Source organism: Stereum hirsutum (assembly GCF_000264905.1).
Source record: "Stereum hirsutum FP-91666 SS1 unplaced genomic scaffold STEHIscaffold_1, whole genome shotgun sequence".
NCBI lineage: Eukaryota > Fungi > Basidiomycota > Agaricomycetes > Russulales > Stereaceae > Stereum > Stereum hirsutum.
In genome coordinates this window covers 838,710-855,169 of record NW_006763131.1, presented here as the reverse complement: position 1 = coordinate 855,169, position 16,460 = coordinate 838,710, and the positions used below count along the sequence as shown (strand labels likewise).

Sequence of the window (16,460 nt, the reverse complement as noted above, 5' to 3'; positions counted from 1 at the left end):
ATCTTCTTCCCCTCGACGGAGGGAACGAAAGGATCGGAATGAGCTCCGAGGTTCACGAATATCTTAGCACGATAACCATTTTTTTTGACTCTTCTCCTCAGGTCCTTTGTCGAATGCGCCGCTCATCCGATGACGACCTCAATCTCATGATCGTGCATCTCCTGCCCTTCCATCCTGCCCTCTTCCCTCCTCTCCCTCCTCTCCCTTTCCCTCTCCTCCGCATTCCCATTTTCATTTCCTGCGACCAACGCCGCGCCCTTACCCTCCTCTCCTTCCGCACCCCCCTTCCCCTTCCGCACCCCATCTGCCTCGACCTGCTTCACGCTCCTCGTCCCGTCATACAGCGGATCCCGCGCGCTGAGATGCCGCGAGCCGAGGAAGACATTCGTGCAGGGTGTTCGTTTCAGTTTCTCGATGTCTGCGTGGACGATCTCTTTGCAGAACATGTCGAGGTCGAGGTCGTTCTGTGGTACGTGACACGGAGAAAGAAAAGAAAGAAAGAAAGAAAGGGAGGGAGAACCGTCAGATTGGGAAATACGAAGCAGGGAAGAGAAGACGTGACGGACTTCGTCGTAGCCTACATCGCAAGACATAAAACACAGCCGTCAGTACCGGATACTATGAAGGCTTGCGCGTTGAAGGAGAAAAGAAATACCGAACGGCTGCTCGATCTCCTCTCCCGCAGCGAGGAAGCCAAGATAAATAAACGCCGCGATGGCGGTTCCGGGGATGGAGGACCATCCGAACTGGTCGACGAGTTGGAAGGGGAGGAAGATGAGGTAGATCCAGACGGTGCTATGGAGATGCAGAGGGAGAGGTGAGGTTTGTAAGGAAAGGTAGAGGGGAGTGGGTGCTTACTGCCTATATGCGTATGGGGGACGAAGGAGTGACGAGGTCAGTCGTCGTTTAGTGAACAGGGAAAATGGGTCGCAGACCTAATATGCACGGAATAGACGCTACACGCCCCGTCGAAAAGAGGACATTGATCAGTTCCAGACCACGACATATGCGCTGCGAAAGCACTCACAACGGCAACGGCGTAGTCAAGATCCTCTCCAACGCTATTCGTCAAATCACCCTAGTCAGTTCACGGTTTTCCTAAATCCAAGACGATAAAATAAACCCACTTGACAGACTGTCCTCAAACGCTGCCAAACAGCCAATCATCGCTCCCAAGCTCGTCCCTAAACATCACACTGGCCATCAGCCAACCTCGCTTCAGATTCATATAAAACAAACGAAAAGACAAACCAGGAACAGTCCCCCTCTCCTCCAACACCGCCGTCTAATCACTCAAAAACCTCAACGCATCCAGCGGCAAATTCTCTCCCTGCCCGGCCACTCTCGGCCTATGCTTCCTACCCATCTCGCTCGCCTGTCTCGCGCCCTCTTCGCCGCTCAACCGATTCACCCCGCCTTGGCCTCGGGCGCCTGCACTGGTGGAGGCGGAGTGCGATCTTTGGGCGTTGGAGTTGGCGAGTGTGGCGCGGCGGTTCGGTGGCGTATTTCTTTTTCCCGGGTGCTCTCGCGGGCGCATCATCGTCATCTTCCTCCGTTTCGTCCCCACTGTCCGTCTCGACCAACAACCTCTCCTGCTCACCATCCCCTTCCACACCCGCCGCAGCCTCCACATCCCTCTCCCCCTGCGAATCCTGCTCCGAGTCTTTCCCGATCCGGAAATGCAACAACCGCCCCACGACCCTCCCCACCCCCCTAAACACACTCCCAAACGGGATCAAATCCCCGCTTATCTTACCCAACACATCTTCTGCCTCCCCTCTATTAGCGGGAAGAAGATGTCTGCGCTCGCGGGAGGTAGAGGAGTCGGAGTCTGAGGAGTCTGAGGAGGAGGTGGAGGCGTGGCGGTGGAGGAGGTGGAGGTGGGATTTCGATTTGGTGGAGGAATGGCGCGAGGGGCGCGGGGTGGGTGTGAGCGAGCGGGAGGAAGAGGGGGTGGGGGCGATGGAGCCGTAGGAGTTTATGGCGGGGATGATGGGGTCGCGGGGCGTTTGTAGGAGGGAGGACGTGGATGTGGATGCTTTTGCGGTCGGTTTGGACGGGCTGAGAACGGATTGGGGTCTGGGTTGGGGTTGGGTCTGAGACGGGGATTGGGTGAGGGTGCGGTGGGTTTGTTCGGTGTGGTCGTGGCCGTGGTCGTGCGTGATGTGAACTTCCATCATGTGGTGGTGACGGCCATGAGCGTGCTATTCGCGGTATGAGTATACATATAAGACGAGAAAAACGAAAACACACCTCATGGAACGGCTTAACAAGATCATACAAATCCTCATAATATATCCCGAGTTCGCTCCTCAAATGATGTTTAAGCGCCACCACAAGCCCATCCACCAAATCCAGCGCCATCCTCTTCTCCCGCATCACCACGCCCACCTCCTTGCGCCCCCGCATCTCGATCCTTTCTCCACGGGCTTGCAGGGCGGTCTCGGCGTCGGTGCGGGGAGAGAGCCGGAGCGGGACGTGGAACCAGACGAGGCGGGTGCGGGCGTTGCGCATTATGTCGGACCAGGCGGAGCGGCCGGCCCAGTAGCGGTCGTAGCTGTGGGTGGGTGGGATGAGTAAGGATAGGATGAATGGAGAGAACAGAGGAAGAGAGAAAAACTAGTTCTGAAACACGTCTCCGTCCGACAAACGACTCCAGACAGAAAAAGAGGCGTTCATGGTCGGCCGATCACTGCGCTGAGCAACAGACGTCGCCACAGGACAGGAACAAAAGTCTGCTCGTTTGGGTCATCCGGAACGGGAAGCAAGGGATGGTCGAAAGAGAAAAACAGACATGGATCATCACGTCTCCCCGACAAACGACTCTGTACAGAAAAAAAAATGAACTTCACGGCGGCCCGTCGACCAGCCACACCTCGAACCACACCGTCGAGCATAAGTATTCCGAGATGTCTCCACAGGACGGGGCAAAGAGCCCGAGTGTGCGCCGTGGGACGGACAGAGTGGCTGGTTCGTTTATGTTCATGTTGTACAGAATGGAGGGTGGTAGGAAGAACAATAATGGTGGATCATCACGTCTCCATTGATGGATGGGGGAGGTTATGCGACTCACAACGTGCCTTTATGACCTGCCGACACGACCGACCACGCCTCAAATGACAGCGAAGCCTGCGCGTGCGACAGACTGGCTGGCTCGGAGTGTCGCACCCGGACCGCGCTCATTTTTTAAATCATCTCGTCGAAGCCCTGCATGAACGATTTGAGCGGACGGGACGTCTCAATGATCTTGATGAGTCTATTGCTTTCCTTCGAGATGTGCTTCTCCTTCCCGCGGAGAATCATGAACGCGATGTTTCTCTTCAAAAACTTGCTACTGGCTTGGGCCGCCGCTTCACGCTGACGGGATACCCAAATGATTTTGATGAGTCCATTCATCTTCATCGACAAGTGCTTCGCCTCCGTGTCGCGGGGCACCCTCGCCGCGCTGCCGCTCTGCATGACCTCGCTACTGACCTAATGTCTCGCTTCCGTGGGGCGAGCTCGCTCGACTATCTCGACGAGTCCATTTCTCTCAATAGAGAGGCACTTCTCATCCCTGGGGAGGGCCGAGCCCGTGCTTTTTCTTTGCACAACCTGTCTGTCTGCCTGGTCGAGCGCTTCGAACAGACGGGACAGCTGGAAGACCTCGAAGAATCCATCGATCTCATTCGAAATGCGGTTCTTCTCCATCCCGTGGGACATCCACGGAACGCTTTGCCTCTGAGACACCTCGGTATCTGTCTGGATCGTCGCTTCCGGCGGATGGGAGACCCAGCTGATCTCGCGGAGTCCATTGAACTGTTTCGAGAATCTATAGCTCTCTGTCCCGTGGGGCACCCCGAGCGTGCTTGTCTTCTGGAATACCTTGGTATCGGCTTGAAGAGTCGTTTCCTGATGACAGGCCATCCCGAAGATTTCAGCGAGTCTATATCAGCTTTCGAGCAGGCTGCTAGTGATGAACATTCTAAGGTAGTAACACGTCTATCAGCAGCCCGAGAATGGGCGTACTTTACTCGAACACGTCTTGCTCAGTCCAGCCTGCATGCATTTACCATCGGCGTTTCCCTCATCCCCCGCCCCTTATCTACTATGCCTTTTGTTGCGTTGCAATACTCGCATCTATCAGTGAATCACAGACATCCTGAATTTGTTTCAGATGCGGCATCACACGCAATTCAGATGGGTCAGCTGGCTTTGGCTACGGAAATGATTGAACAAGGGAGGGGTTTGCTTTGGTCCGAATTGCGGGGCTTGAGGACACCAATGGAAAGACTCCGAGCTGTAGACCAATCACTTGCGGAGGAACTTTCGCAGATAAATCTTCGACTCGAGGCACTCTCAATGACATGGAATTCTCTTGACCTTAGCGAAGAACTCCGGTTTCATATAGCGGAAGGTCCAGCTCGAGACCCATTTGGTCCTCTCCTCGCCGAGAAACATCGCCTTTTGGAAAATCAGAAACGCATCATCGAGCGAATCCGGGAAATCCCTACATTCGAGGCATTTCTGTGCAGACCTTCGTTTTCTGTCCTCCAAGCTGCTGCGAAACATGGCCCTGTCATTACTGTAAATCTCAGCGAGTATCGGTCGGACGCGCTCATTATTCTCGAACACGGCCCACCGGCACTGGTCCCCACGGATGATAATCTTCACGAAATTGCACAGAAACTCTCGCAGCAGTTGACAGAGGCGCGGGCCAAGATCAAAACTGCACCGAAGCATTATAATATTGTTCTTCGGACTGTTTTAGAAAACCTCTGGGAGCTCGTCGTCTCGCCCGTCATCACCAAGCTCAAAGAGCTCCGCATTCCAGAAATGTCCCGGATATTTTGGTGTCCTACATCCGTCTTGTCAACACTTCCGCTGCATGCAGCAGGCCCTACTTTGCCTGGCTCGAAGAGTTATCTTCCCGACTTATACATCTCATCATACACCCCCACACTCACCTCTCTCATTACTGCTTTCAACACCGGTGAATCATTTGCAAAACCACCACGTCTCCTCCTTATTGGTCAATCCACATCCCTTCCTAGGGTGAAGGAGGAAGCTAATGAGGTTCTCTACTTCATGATCAAGTCAGGCATCATGCCCATGGAGGAACCAGAAGCCATCCATGACACTGCCAGAAATCCCTTTCTTGATTATGACTGGCTGCACATTGCCTCTCATGGCACGCTCATCCCTGGAAAGCCCTTCAGCTCTTACTTTTCCCTGAATGAAGATACACATCTCACCCTGTTGGACTTGATCCAGCTCCATCATCCCAATGCCAACTTTGCATTCCTCTCAGCATGCCATGCAGCAGAATATCCTGTGGGGAGCATTCATGACGAAGCTATTCACCTCGCTGCCGCAGTACAGTTCTGTGGTTTCCGGAGCGTGGTTGGACCAATGTGGGAGATGGCTGATGTAGACGGGCCGGATCTGGTGAAAGATTTCTACTCGTATGTATTTGAATCAGATGTGGATTCATCTCAATGGAATAAGGTGGGGCTGCATGCCAGAGCATTGGCCTCAGCAACTAAGAAAATGAGGGAAAGGAAGGGTATGACACTTGAGAGATGGGGGAGGCTCATATCTCGAAATGAGTCCTGTTAGTACCGAGGCGAGGAGTCCAAGCACCTCAATATGAATCCAATTGTCTGCTCTGAGATGGAGGTGTGTATACTTATCTCGAGAAACTTACAGGGAATTCGCCTTTCCGGGCGCTTCCGCAGCCGTCGATCGTATATTGATCGGCCGGCCGCGGCACGGCACAGCCACTCCACGTGCGTCCACCTGCCTCCGTTGGGCGTCGCGCTTCGCGCGCCGCCACTTTGCTTCCAGTGGTCGAACTTCTTCGCTCTCTTCTTTCTCGATGCTTTCGAGCTATATATGCTTATATGATATGTGTTTCTCTCCTCATTGCCTCGAGCGATCTCTCATAACTGCAAGTGGAATTTATGTACGAGTTTTTCCTCATTTTGCTCTCAGTTCTTGTGCCACAGTACTTAGCTTCAACAGCAATTTCTTGTCCAGCACCCTTATGCATAGCTGTATATGTGTATGTTACATCTTGAGTACTTGATTCCCCAATAAATTAAACTATATTATTCCATGGAGGAACTTGAGTCTGGAGAAAACTATGGGAGCAAGAGGCATTAGATGTATGGAATGAGTGCCACACTGTGGCCCAAAAAATGCATCCCGTGTGCTACGAAGGAAGGCATGGTGGCGCTACGAGGCTTCAGCGTAGCGAAAGGACTCTGATGACGAAGAAGAGACCGAAAAAAAAGATCGCGATCATGAGTGCAAAGCACCAGCGAAGGGGCTCATGTGTTAACGAGGCATGCCGAACTTACTGGATAAGTTGCCAAGGTCTGTCGTTTGGCAGCAATAAGTGCAATAAGTTCGTGCCGAACTTAAACTTACTGGAAACTTACTGCAGAAGGCTTCGAAACTTACTGGCGATCAAGTCCAGTAAGTTTCTCGCAAGCGAGATGAGTCCGAGAAGGTGTGGCACAGCTTCGCACTTGCCGCTCGCCCCTCCTCTCGATTTGGACCGCTCAACGGCCGGATTTTATGCTCAAACGTTGCTTGAAAGAGACCTTCGGGTCTATTTTCTCGGGCCTGCGGCGCGTACAATTGTCCTCTGCGTCTGCGGTCCAAGTATCAAAGATGTTGAGCACGCTAGTATGTACTAATGTAGTAGTCTTAGAGTATCTAGCAGCCAGTTGTATTTTTCTTAAAAATACTCTATGAGTCGGCCCCTTCGTAGGCACGACGAGGCCTTCCGAGTCGATGCTGTCTCGCACAGACATCAGCGTACACACTCCGGAACCGGGCGCAAGACCACTGGCATAATGCCAGCCGCTGCCAGCCGCTCTCCCCAGCTCTTGATGCTTTCCTCCGGATATCCCGTCGCTTACCAAATCCCCGTCGACTCGATCACCCGCGGCCACTTACACGAAACTTACCAGCCGGTGTAAGTATTCCTGATTATACTGACTTATATTGCCTACTACAGGTTTTCAATAGTTGCCTGTGGCTTAGATAGAGAGTCCCATAACCACCATAAGTTCCAATGACATTCAATACATGTGGAGTACATTTGCTTGGGCATCATGAGAACGAACTCGGAATTCTGAAGCAATGCCTACAAGAAAGGAGTTTTAGGAGGTCACCATGGCATACTGTAGTTTTTCGACCAAGTGTTCGTGGGAGAGTTACGTCAGCCGTGACCACCGCTGGGCCACGGTTCGTTCGGGTGAGCCACGCGTGACGAACAGGCGAAATTGTTCGTACACGGCGGCGGAGGCTACTTTCCGGACACCCCAAACAGGAAACAGAATCGAATACTACAAATAATAACATAGGGTTAGGTTTCGAGATACATGCATATAATATCAATCATACCCTGAATGTCAACCGATTCTTTGTGTTCGGCTTTGCGACCGGTATTGGGTGAAGGAGTTCAGATTAATAAAGCATAGTGCCTGTTAGAGAATAAAAGCAGCTTATGCCAAACAGGATACTATAACCATTCCGGCACTTTGTGTTCCGAAGCCGGTATAGGATCCCCAGAAGGGTTTGTTTAACAAGGCCGGAATTCAATACGGCACTTTATGACTAGCAGGCGCGGTAATTTGCGTCGAGTCGATACCAAAGATAAAACCAAGCCAATGAAATACTTTTTGTTCTGCAAGATGTTCAGGAGAAAGTAGACCTTTTGTCTTGCGTACGCGGAACTCAATACCATTGTTTCATTACCGCATTTGGTTGAGTGCACGCGAAGAAAAAAGAATAGAGCAGACGAAAAGATTAAAACAGGATCCGCTGTACATAAAGATTAGCATTCACTGAACTGATCGCCCGCTCATTGTTGGCTCTGGCGATGAGCGGGCATTCAGTTTAGTGTACACTGATCTTTATATACAGCAGCCGCTACACAAAGGATTCCGTTGAGGCTGTAATTTTTGCTTTGTGTATCCAAAACCAGATGCGGATAATGATCGAACAGAGATGGATCCAGTATCCCCCGAATAAAAGGTTCCCTTTCTCCCTCTTTCATTACAATGCATAATATTTTGTGCCCACCATGCCTTATCTTTGGCATTGGCTCGATAAAATATATTGCTCCGGCTGAACACAAAGTACCGGTTTCAGTCCCGGCCCCGCCAGATAAATTCCTTTGTGAGTCCTATATCGGCATCGGAACGCAAAGTTCCGGAACGAGGACAGTATCCAGTTCCGCATCGGCCGTTTTTGTGCTTCACCACACTCTATATTTCATTAGACTGAGCTCCTTCACCCAATACCGGTCGCAAACCCGAACACAAAGAATCGGTTGACATTCAGGGTACGCTCAATATTATATACATGCATCTCGAAACCCAACCCTATGCCATTATTTGTAGTATTCCGTTCTGTTTCCTGTTTCGGGTGTCCGGAAAGTAGCCTCCGCCGCCGTGGTATTCCGGCCAAAAATCGAATTTTTTGGCGATTTTCAGGGCAAATCGGTCACGATTTTCTGTTCGTGAACCCCCATGTATGCGTGACCCCGAGACCCAATCTGTTCGCCGACGCACTCCGCGTGACGCGTGACGAACAGTTGGTCGAAAAACTACAGTAGATACATTTGAAAAATTAGAAAAGTACAAGAAAAGAAAATACTCACTTTTGTACACAATACATCCTCGCTCAATGTCACGCACCAATATGAATGAAATTCACGAATCGTCATCATCAACGAACAACCCTCACATTTCTAAAGGTTTCTAGGGATGACACAGAATTGAGGGAGACATCATATGTGCTCCTTGTGAGCGAGGTGGATGGAACGATAAAGAGACGCGCGAACCTGGCGAAGATGTCAGAGTAACTTAAGTTCGGGGAAGACCGGGTGTGGCGAGTGCAAGTTCAAAGAGACCTGAATCAGTGGCACAAGCTCCGAGTCCTACATACATAGTATTTCTACCTGGCGGAGAGCATTGCATGTCGGACCTCCGACCGGATTGGTCGTGATTGTAGATGGTTGCCGCTGGTCGGGGTCCTAAGTCTCATATCCAACGACCTGATATTATCCAAGTATATATGCTCAAATGAAAGTGCGATCCACGGTCTAACTCGAATCCACCGGCAACTCTCTTCCCTCTCCACGGCTCTCCTCCCCGTCCTCTTTCTCCCCATTCTTCAAGTTCCTCTTCGCCTTGCCTCCCCTCTCCCCCCTGTCCTTCACCCGCCGGCTCATCTCCCACAACCCACATCCAAGGTCCCGGTCCCACACCTCCGAAGAGTTAGCCCATAGATACATACAGCACCGAAGCAGAAATATGTCCACATGTTCAATTGTCATGCAATCGTCAATCGTCATATCACGTCGAATGTCCGTATCTTCCGTTACGTACGCCGATTACTTACTGCGATACACAGTGATATACGTAGATAAAATCCGAGCCGGTCCAGTCGAGTTGTGTTGAGGGCAACAGGCCCGATGAAACCGATACAAACAGAACAGCGTAGGTAGGACTCCAGACCGCGGCCGTGTTACTTACGTCGGGAAGTTGGGATGGGATGGTGGGGCCGACGTAAGTGTAGTACATACGCAGGACTACTAGGACAACGATGACGTGGGAGGAACATCGAGCGGATACTCCAAATGCGCCTCAGTCTGCTTCACGTTTCCTTCTAGCTTCAACGAACCCTCCGGTGTCGTCGGCGTCGAGGGCGATGCGGTTTCGGCTGACGAAGAGGAGGAGGAGGAGTGCAGGGAGTATAGAGATGGTGGAGATGATGTGGGTGAGGAAGACGTCGTGGGTGAAGACAAGGAAGGTGAAGACAATGAAGGTCCATACGACTCTGCGTTCGACTCTGAAGACAATGAATGTTGAGATGAATGTGAATCCGAATCCGAACCCGACTCTATCTTCTCCGGAGCAGAGGTGTCTACGCGTAAGCGTGGTGTAGCACTGGCACTGGCGATGGCACTAGCGGTGGCGGTGGCAGTGGCAGGTCCAATCGCGGTGACCTCGAGCGATCCCGATCCTAAACCAAGAACAGACGATGACGTCGACGCGGATGGAAGAGGCTCGGATGGAAGTTCGTCGGAGGTGGTCGTTTCCGTAGACGTCATTGTCGCTGTTGTTGGCGGCTGTAGAGGCAGCATAGCAGCGTCTTCTTCCTCGGAGCTCGCCAAAGACGTCACTATTGGTAGTAAAACCAACCCAACATCCTCCGTTGGATGCTCAACAACCGTATCCAACGAGCTCGATCTTGAGACCGGATGATGATGCATATGCTTGAGGGATGTGATGGATGTCGAGTCTGAGTCTATGTTTACGATGGTAGCGCTGAGCGGGTGGACGTGATACGGAGGCGGAGGGAGAGGTGCTATTGAACAATAAATCAAGTTAGTAAAACGCACGACAAAAACTAAGAGCCCAAGCACACCCGCAGACTCCTGCTCCTGCTCTTGCTCCTCCTTCTCCTTCTCCTGCTCCTTCTCATCCGGCCCCACCTGCACCCCCCTCATCCCCTCACACAAACTGTCCACATCGAACCTCAAATGCGGTCTCGCAGCAGCCACACTATCCCTAAACAACAACGCCGAATCCATAGTAGGTAAGACGACCGCATGTAACGCCCTCGTCAAAGTCAGATCGCATGGTTCTCCGTCGTGGTGGCGCTGATGGTGGTGATGATGATGATGATGATGATGTCGCCGCAGAGCACAAACGAGCTTCCGGAGGAATTTTCGTAGTTTGCGGTGGTAGCGACGAGGGAAGCTCGGAGGTGGGGTACATGAAAAGGCAGGCGAGAGGGGGAGGGAGAGGATTGACAGGGAGGAGAGGGAGGGTGAGCTGCATAGGCATGGAGAGATGGGGAGGACGGGGAGGTCAGCGAGGAGGGCGTTGGCGTTGGGGTTCATGGCCATGGCTCGTGGTGGACGCTCAGGCTCCGGGGCGAGCTCGAGGTGGTGACGAGAAGAAGAGAAGGAGGACACGACTCGGAGCTCAGGCTGACCATGGGACGTAACTTATAAAAAGCCTGGGATAATAGATTATTTGGGGTACGTCCACGGCGAGAAGAACGGACCGAATTCGACGATGTCTGGGCCTCGAGCATGAGTCAAGTGAGGCCAAGCGGAGAGCTTTGAAACGGAAGCAGACGTTTGCGAGAACAGATTGTGAGAAACAGGGAGCTTGTGCGAGGAAAGGCCGAGACTCGGAACGGGCATGCACAGGGCGAGACACGGAGGCGGATTTCGAGGGATATGGACAGCGTCTCCCAGACAGATTTAGGAATATATATTGAAGATAATGTCGAATATACAGAGAGTCTCTGGGTTGACAAGGGCGTTCCATATCCAGATATTCGTTGGAATAAGACAAAAATAGAAATGATGCGTGATTGGCGAATGGACGTGTGCCTGCAACCGATGACGAGCGTCGACATCAAACACACAAATCGACAAAATTAGCGCCTTACTTTCTCTTCCTTTTTCTCTCCGACCCTCGATACCCTCTAACCAGGAGACCACAAACTACCCAGGAGCCCACAAACTATTCCCTAATATCATAACCACAAAACTCGAAATAAAATACCCTCATACTTGGACCCGGCCACCATCCAGCCATGGCCGCACAAATGCAAAACAAGCGCTCCTTCACAGGTCAACACACCTTGCTCCCAGCAGCAGAAGAACACCGCGTCTTCCGCATCACCTTCGTCTCCCCGCACACCCTCTTCTCATGGACTTTCGGACGCGGCACCGTCGTTCGTCTATCTCGCCCTCTTCATCCCTCCCCGTTGGTAGTGCTCATGCTTTATCTCGTAGATATGGAGGATATGGCCCGCCGTCTTGATGCACACGCTCTTTGCTACTCGTAAGTACCCCCTTCCTCCCATTTAACCGTATTTCTGGGGTGTGGACGACGTTCGAGAGTGCACGGGTGCATTTTTTCTGTCTCATTTTTTTTTGCGTCCGACGCGTCATGTCTCAAGACGCGTCGCGAACTCTTGGCACTCCCGATCCTCCCATCTTCACTTCCTCACCTCCCACCACTCATACTCATGTCGTCCACAATGTCTACCTCGCTCTAACATTGATGATAATATACAGTCGTCACGATCGTATCCATGAAAACGAATATATACCTCGGCATACCTAACGTCATGCTCACCGTTCTCGGTCCGTCCCCCCCTCTTGTTTTCATTCCATCTCTATTTGCGTACTCATACGTGTGGTTAGGTGTCGTCATCGGTTTCGTGATCTCCTATCGAGCTATGTCGGGGTACGTTCTACGTTCTACCTCTCACTTCTACCTCTCTCGTCTCCCTTTCGCATCCGTATATTATTCCATGTCGTGGTGTGGTGTGGTGTGGTGTCTTGGAGAGATCGGCATTCAACCGAATCCCGATGAACCAGTCATGATCAGTCCGCAGTCTCAGTCTCATACACATGTCCCTATGGCGATATCTCCAACTCCAAGTCCCCTCGACGGTATATCTCAGGGCACGCGCGCGCAGATTCTTGTCCCGTCCCGTGCCTGTGGCGAGGTCTGTTACGCCACTCAAACGCAGTGGTTGGTTTGGTTTGGTTTGGTTTAGTTGGGCATGAACGTCTTTTTTCTGCGCGGGTGGAGATATGTGCCACTCCCACTCCCACTCCCCTTTCTCTTCCCCTCCGGATCCATCCCGGAGACCTAAAAAACTCAGGAGTCAGAGCCATCCTTTCCGCCACACGTACACCCTGTGGCGGCGACGTCTTGTCGGGCAACGCAGTAGTTGGTTGGTTGGTTGGATCGGCCAGGTCTGTTCTGTATAGAGATAGAGTCGTTCGGCGGGTGAAGACGTTATGTCACAAGAGCTTCCTATTCTATTACAACCACCCCCTTCCCCTCCATAGACATAAACGACTCCGAGCCAGCCAGTCTGTCCCACAGGCTCTTGCCCCTGTCCTGTGGCGACGTCTGTTCAATGTTCAATGTAGTGGTGGGTCGGATCGGAGTCGTTCATCTGGTAGAGCCCGTTTTTCTCTCTTGTCTCGCTCTCGCTCTCGCTTTCCATTCCATTCCATAAAACATCAATGAACCAGCCAGCCGTCCCACGCAGACTCAGACTCTCGTCCTTGACCTTTGGCGACGCCTTGTTGCGCAACACGGTGGTGGGTCGGATCGAACAGCCAGAGCCATGGACTCTGCTGTTGATTTTCTGCGTGGAACCTCCTTCATCCATCTGGAGGGGGGGACGTCGTGTCGCAACTGCTTACTCTTCCAACCACCCTTCCCTCCATTTGGGATAACGATAACATAAACCGAGCTAGTCCGTCCGGCGCACGCACAGCGCGCAGGCTTTTGTCCCTGTCCTGCCCTGTGGTGACATCTGTTGCTCGACACAGACACAGAGGTCTGTCGGATTGGCGAGGCATGAACATGAACATGAAGCTTGCTCTTACACCTAATGGACTAATGGAGGAGTCGTTTGTCCGGGGAGACGTGACTGCTGTTTTCTCCTCTTCTCGCGCTCTTCATTCCATTCCATTCCATAAAACAAAAAACGAACGAACGAGCCAGACTGTTCGTCTGTCCCACAGCGCAGCCTTTTGCCGCTGTCCTATGGCGATCTCGTTCGTACTTATGGGGAGACATGGATGATCCACGACTGTCTTTCTCTCCTTCTCTCCTTCTCCATTCCTCTCATCCTACCCTTACTCACCCCCACTCCTCACCCCCCACCCCAGCTACGACCGCTACTGGACCGGCCGTTCCGCCTGGTCCGACATAATGCGCAACGCCCGCACCTTCACCCGCCTCATCTGGTTCCACGTCCCCCTCCGGCTCTCCCCCCGCACCGACGCCGAAACCGCCTCGGAAGCCCGTGGCGAAAGGCTCGAGATGCGGGGGCGTAAGGAGGTTGGGGTGGTGATGCGGGAGAAGAGGATGGCGCTGGATTTGGTGGATGGGTTCGTGGTGGCGTTGAAACATCATTTGAGGAGTGAGTTGGGGATATATTATGAGGATTTGTATGATCTTGTTAAGCCGTTCCATGAGGTGTGTGTTTCTCGGAGTTCTCTTTTTATGCGCATACGTATACTCATACCGCGAATAGCATGCTCATGGACGTCACCACCACATGATGGAAGTTCATATCACGCACGAGCACGAGCACGATCACAATCACACCGACCAAGCCCACCGAACGCTCACCCAATCCCCATCGCAGACCCAACCCCAACCCCAACCCATCCCCCAATCCCTTCTCACCCCGTCCAAACCGCCCGTCTCCGCAAAAGCATCCACATCCACGTCCTCCCTCCTGCAAACCCCCCGCGACCCCATCATCCCCGCCATAAACTCCTACGGCTCCATTGCCCCCACTCCCTCTTCCTCCCCCTCGCTCACACCCACTCCCCGGCCCTCGCGCCATTCCTCCACCAAATCGAAATCGCACCTCCACCTCCTCCACCGCCACTCCTCCACCTCCACCTCTTCCTCCTCAGACTCCGACTCCTCATCCACCTCCCACAGGCCGCTCCTTCCCGCCAGCCGTGGAGAGGCCGAAGATGTATTAGGTAAGATAAGCGGGGACTTGATCCCGTTCGGGAGCGTGTTCAGAGGCGTGGGTCGGGTCGTCGGGAGGCTGTTACATCTCCGGATTGGAAAAGACTCGCAGGATTCGCAGGGTGGGGAGAGGGATGTCGAGGCTGCGGTCGGTGCGGATGGGAATGGTGAACAGGAGAGGTTATTAGTCGAGACGGACAGCGGAGACGACAGTGAGGACGATAACGACGACGATGGTGCGCCCACGTCCACGCGCGCACCCAGGAAAAAGAAATACCCCACCGAACCCCGCGTCGTACGCACCGCCGCCAAACGCCGCGCCACCCTCGCCAACGCCGCCTCCAACTCCAACTCCAAATCCCAATCCGTGCCCACCGCCTCTTCCACCAGTGCAGGCGCGCGAGGCCAAGGCGGCGTGAATCGGCTGAGCGGCGAAGGCGAGGGCGCGAGACAGGCGAGCGAGTTGGGGAGGAAGCATAGGCCGAGGGTGGCGGGGCAGGGAGAGAATTTGCCGTTGGATGCGTTGAGGTTTTTGAGTGATTGGACGGCGGTGTTGGAGGAGAGGGGGACTGTTCCTGGTTTGTCTCTGTTTTGTTTTTGTGTCTTTCGTCTGGATCCGACGCGAGGTGATCTGATGTCGTGTGTGATGTGCAGGGACGAGTTTGGGATCGATGATTGGTTGTTTGGCGGCGTTTGAGGATAGTCTGTCTAGTGAGTGTCTTTTCGTCTTGGGTGCGGGGGAAACGTGGACTGACCGGGGTGATTTGACGAATAGCGTTGGAGAGGATCTTGACTACGCCGTTGCCTTTGTGAGTACTTTCGTAACGCATATATCGTGATTCATGGGCTGATCAATGTGCTCTTTTTGCGACGGGCGTGTAGCGTCTATTCCGTGCACATCAGGTCTGCGACCCATTTTCCCTCTTAAGTAAACGGCGACCGACAACTGACCCCGTTCCCCCTACGTTCCGCACACGCATATAGGCAGTACGTCCTCTCTCCTCTCCTCTCCTCTCCCCTCCCCTCCCCTTTCCATATAATCCTCACCCCACCTCATCTCTCCCCCACCCTTCATTACAGCACCGTCTGGATCTACCTCATCTTCCTCCCCTTTCAACTCGTCGACCAGTTCGGATGGTCCTCCATCCCCGGAACCGCCATCGCGGCGTTTATCTATCTTGGCTTCGTCGCTGCGGGAGAGGAGATCGAGCAGCCGTTCGGTATGTTTTTATGTTTTTCCTCGACGTGCGGGTCCTAGTATCGGGTACTAACGGACTTTCTTTTATGTCTTGTGATGTAGGCTACGACGAGGTCCGTCACTTAGTCACTTCTTTTTCTCCACATGTCCTAATCTCGTTTCTTTCTCTTTTTTGTACCACAGAACGACCTCGACCTCGACATGTTCTGCAAAGAGATCGTCCACGCGGACATCGAGAAATTGAAACGCACGCCCTGCACGAACGTCTTCCTCGGCTCGCGGCATCTCAGCGCGAGGGATCCGTTGTATGACGGGACGAGGAGCGTGAAGCAAGTACAGGGGGAGGGGGAAGGGAAGGGGAAGGGCGGAGAGGAAGTGGTGGCGGGAAATGGGAACGGGAATGGGAATGCGGAGGAGAGGGAAAGGGAGAGGAGGGAGAGGAGGGAGGAGGGCAGGACGGAGGGGCAGGAGATGCATGATCATGAGATCGAGGTCGTCATCGGGTGAGCGACTCATACGACAAAAGATCCAGGGGGATGTGTTGGTGTTCGAAAAGGACCGAAAGAGAAGAGTCGAAAAAAACGATCATCGTGCTAAGATATTCGTGAATCCCGAGAAGCCCATTCTAATCCTTTCCTCAGTCGAGGAGGAAAAGAAGATATGAATGAAAGCTCCATATGTATGTCTGTTCATTTATTTTGTTTATTTGGATTTATACGTAC

At 52.8% G+C, this 16,460-nt stretch overlaps 4 protein-coding genes across 4 annotated transcripts; 2 read left to right on the top strand and 2 right to left on the bottom strand.

Moving 5' to 3' along the window:
- Window positions 1-122: 122 nt before the first annotated feature.
- Window positions 123-2,514, bottom strand: STEHIDRAFT_106623 (uncharacterized protein; the record flags this gene model as incomplete). Its single annotated transcript, XM_007298501.1, has 7 exons — window positions 123-464; window positions 567-577; window positions 656-795; window positions 859-935; window positions 1,028-1,061; window positions 1,363-2,204; window positions 2,254-2,514. 7 exons carry the CDS (start codon window positions 2,512-2,514, stop codon window positions 123-125), a joined length of 1,707 nt encoding a protein of 568 aa, XP_007298563.1.
- Window positions 2,515-3,171: 657 nt separating this feature from the next.
- On the top strand, window positions 3,172-5,598 carry STEHIDRAFT_46182 (uncharacterized protein; the record flags this gene model as incomplete). The annotated part of the gene is given in 3 exon segments (XM_007297906.1): window positions 3,172-4,281; window positions 4,373-4,379; window positions 4,397-5,598. Coding segments are annotated over 3 exon segments (2,319 nt in total), but the record flags the coding sequence as incomplete, so codon positions are not given.
- A 3,994-nt stretch (window positions 5,599-9,592) lies between these two features.
- Window positions 9,593-10,594, bottom strand: STEHIDRAFT_126866 (uncharacterized protein; the record flags this gene model as incomplete). Its single annotated transcript, XM_007298500.1, has 2 exons — window positions 9,593-10,368; window positions 10,429-10,594. 2 exons carry the CDS (start codon window positions 10,592-10,594, stop codon window positions 9,593-9,595), a joined length of 942 nt encoding a protein of 313 aa, XP_007298562.1.
- Window positions 10,595-11,613: 1,019 nt separating this feature from the next.
- On the top strand, window positions 11,614-16,245 carry STEHIDRAFT_88623 (UPF0187-domain-containing protein; the record flags this gene model as incomplete). The annotated part of the gene is made up of 13 exons (XM_007298169.1): window positions 11,614-11,754; window positions 11,816-11,864; window positions 12,101-12,169; window positions 12,230-12,272; window positions 13,721-14,030; window positions 14,089-14,676; window positions 14,983-15,118; window positions 15,195-15,251; window positions 15,316-15,349; window positions 15,423-15,443; window positions 15,621-15,760; window positions 15,841-15,851; window positions 15,922-16,245. The coding sequence occupies 13 exons, from the start codon at window positions 11,614-11,616 to the stop codon at window positions 16,243-16,245; spliced, it is 1,923 nt and encodes a 640-aa protein (XP_007298231.1).
- Between the last annotated feature and the right edge of the window lie 215 nt (window positions 16,246-16,460).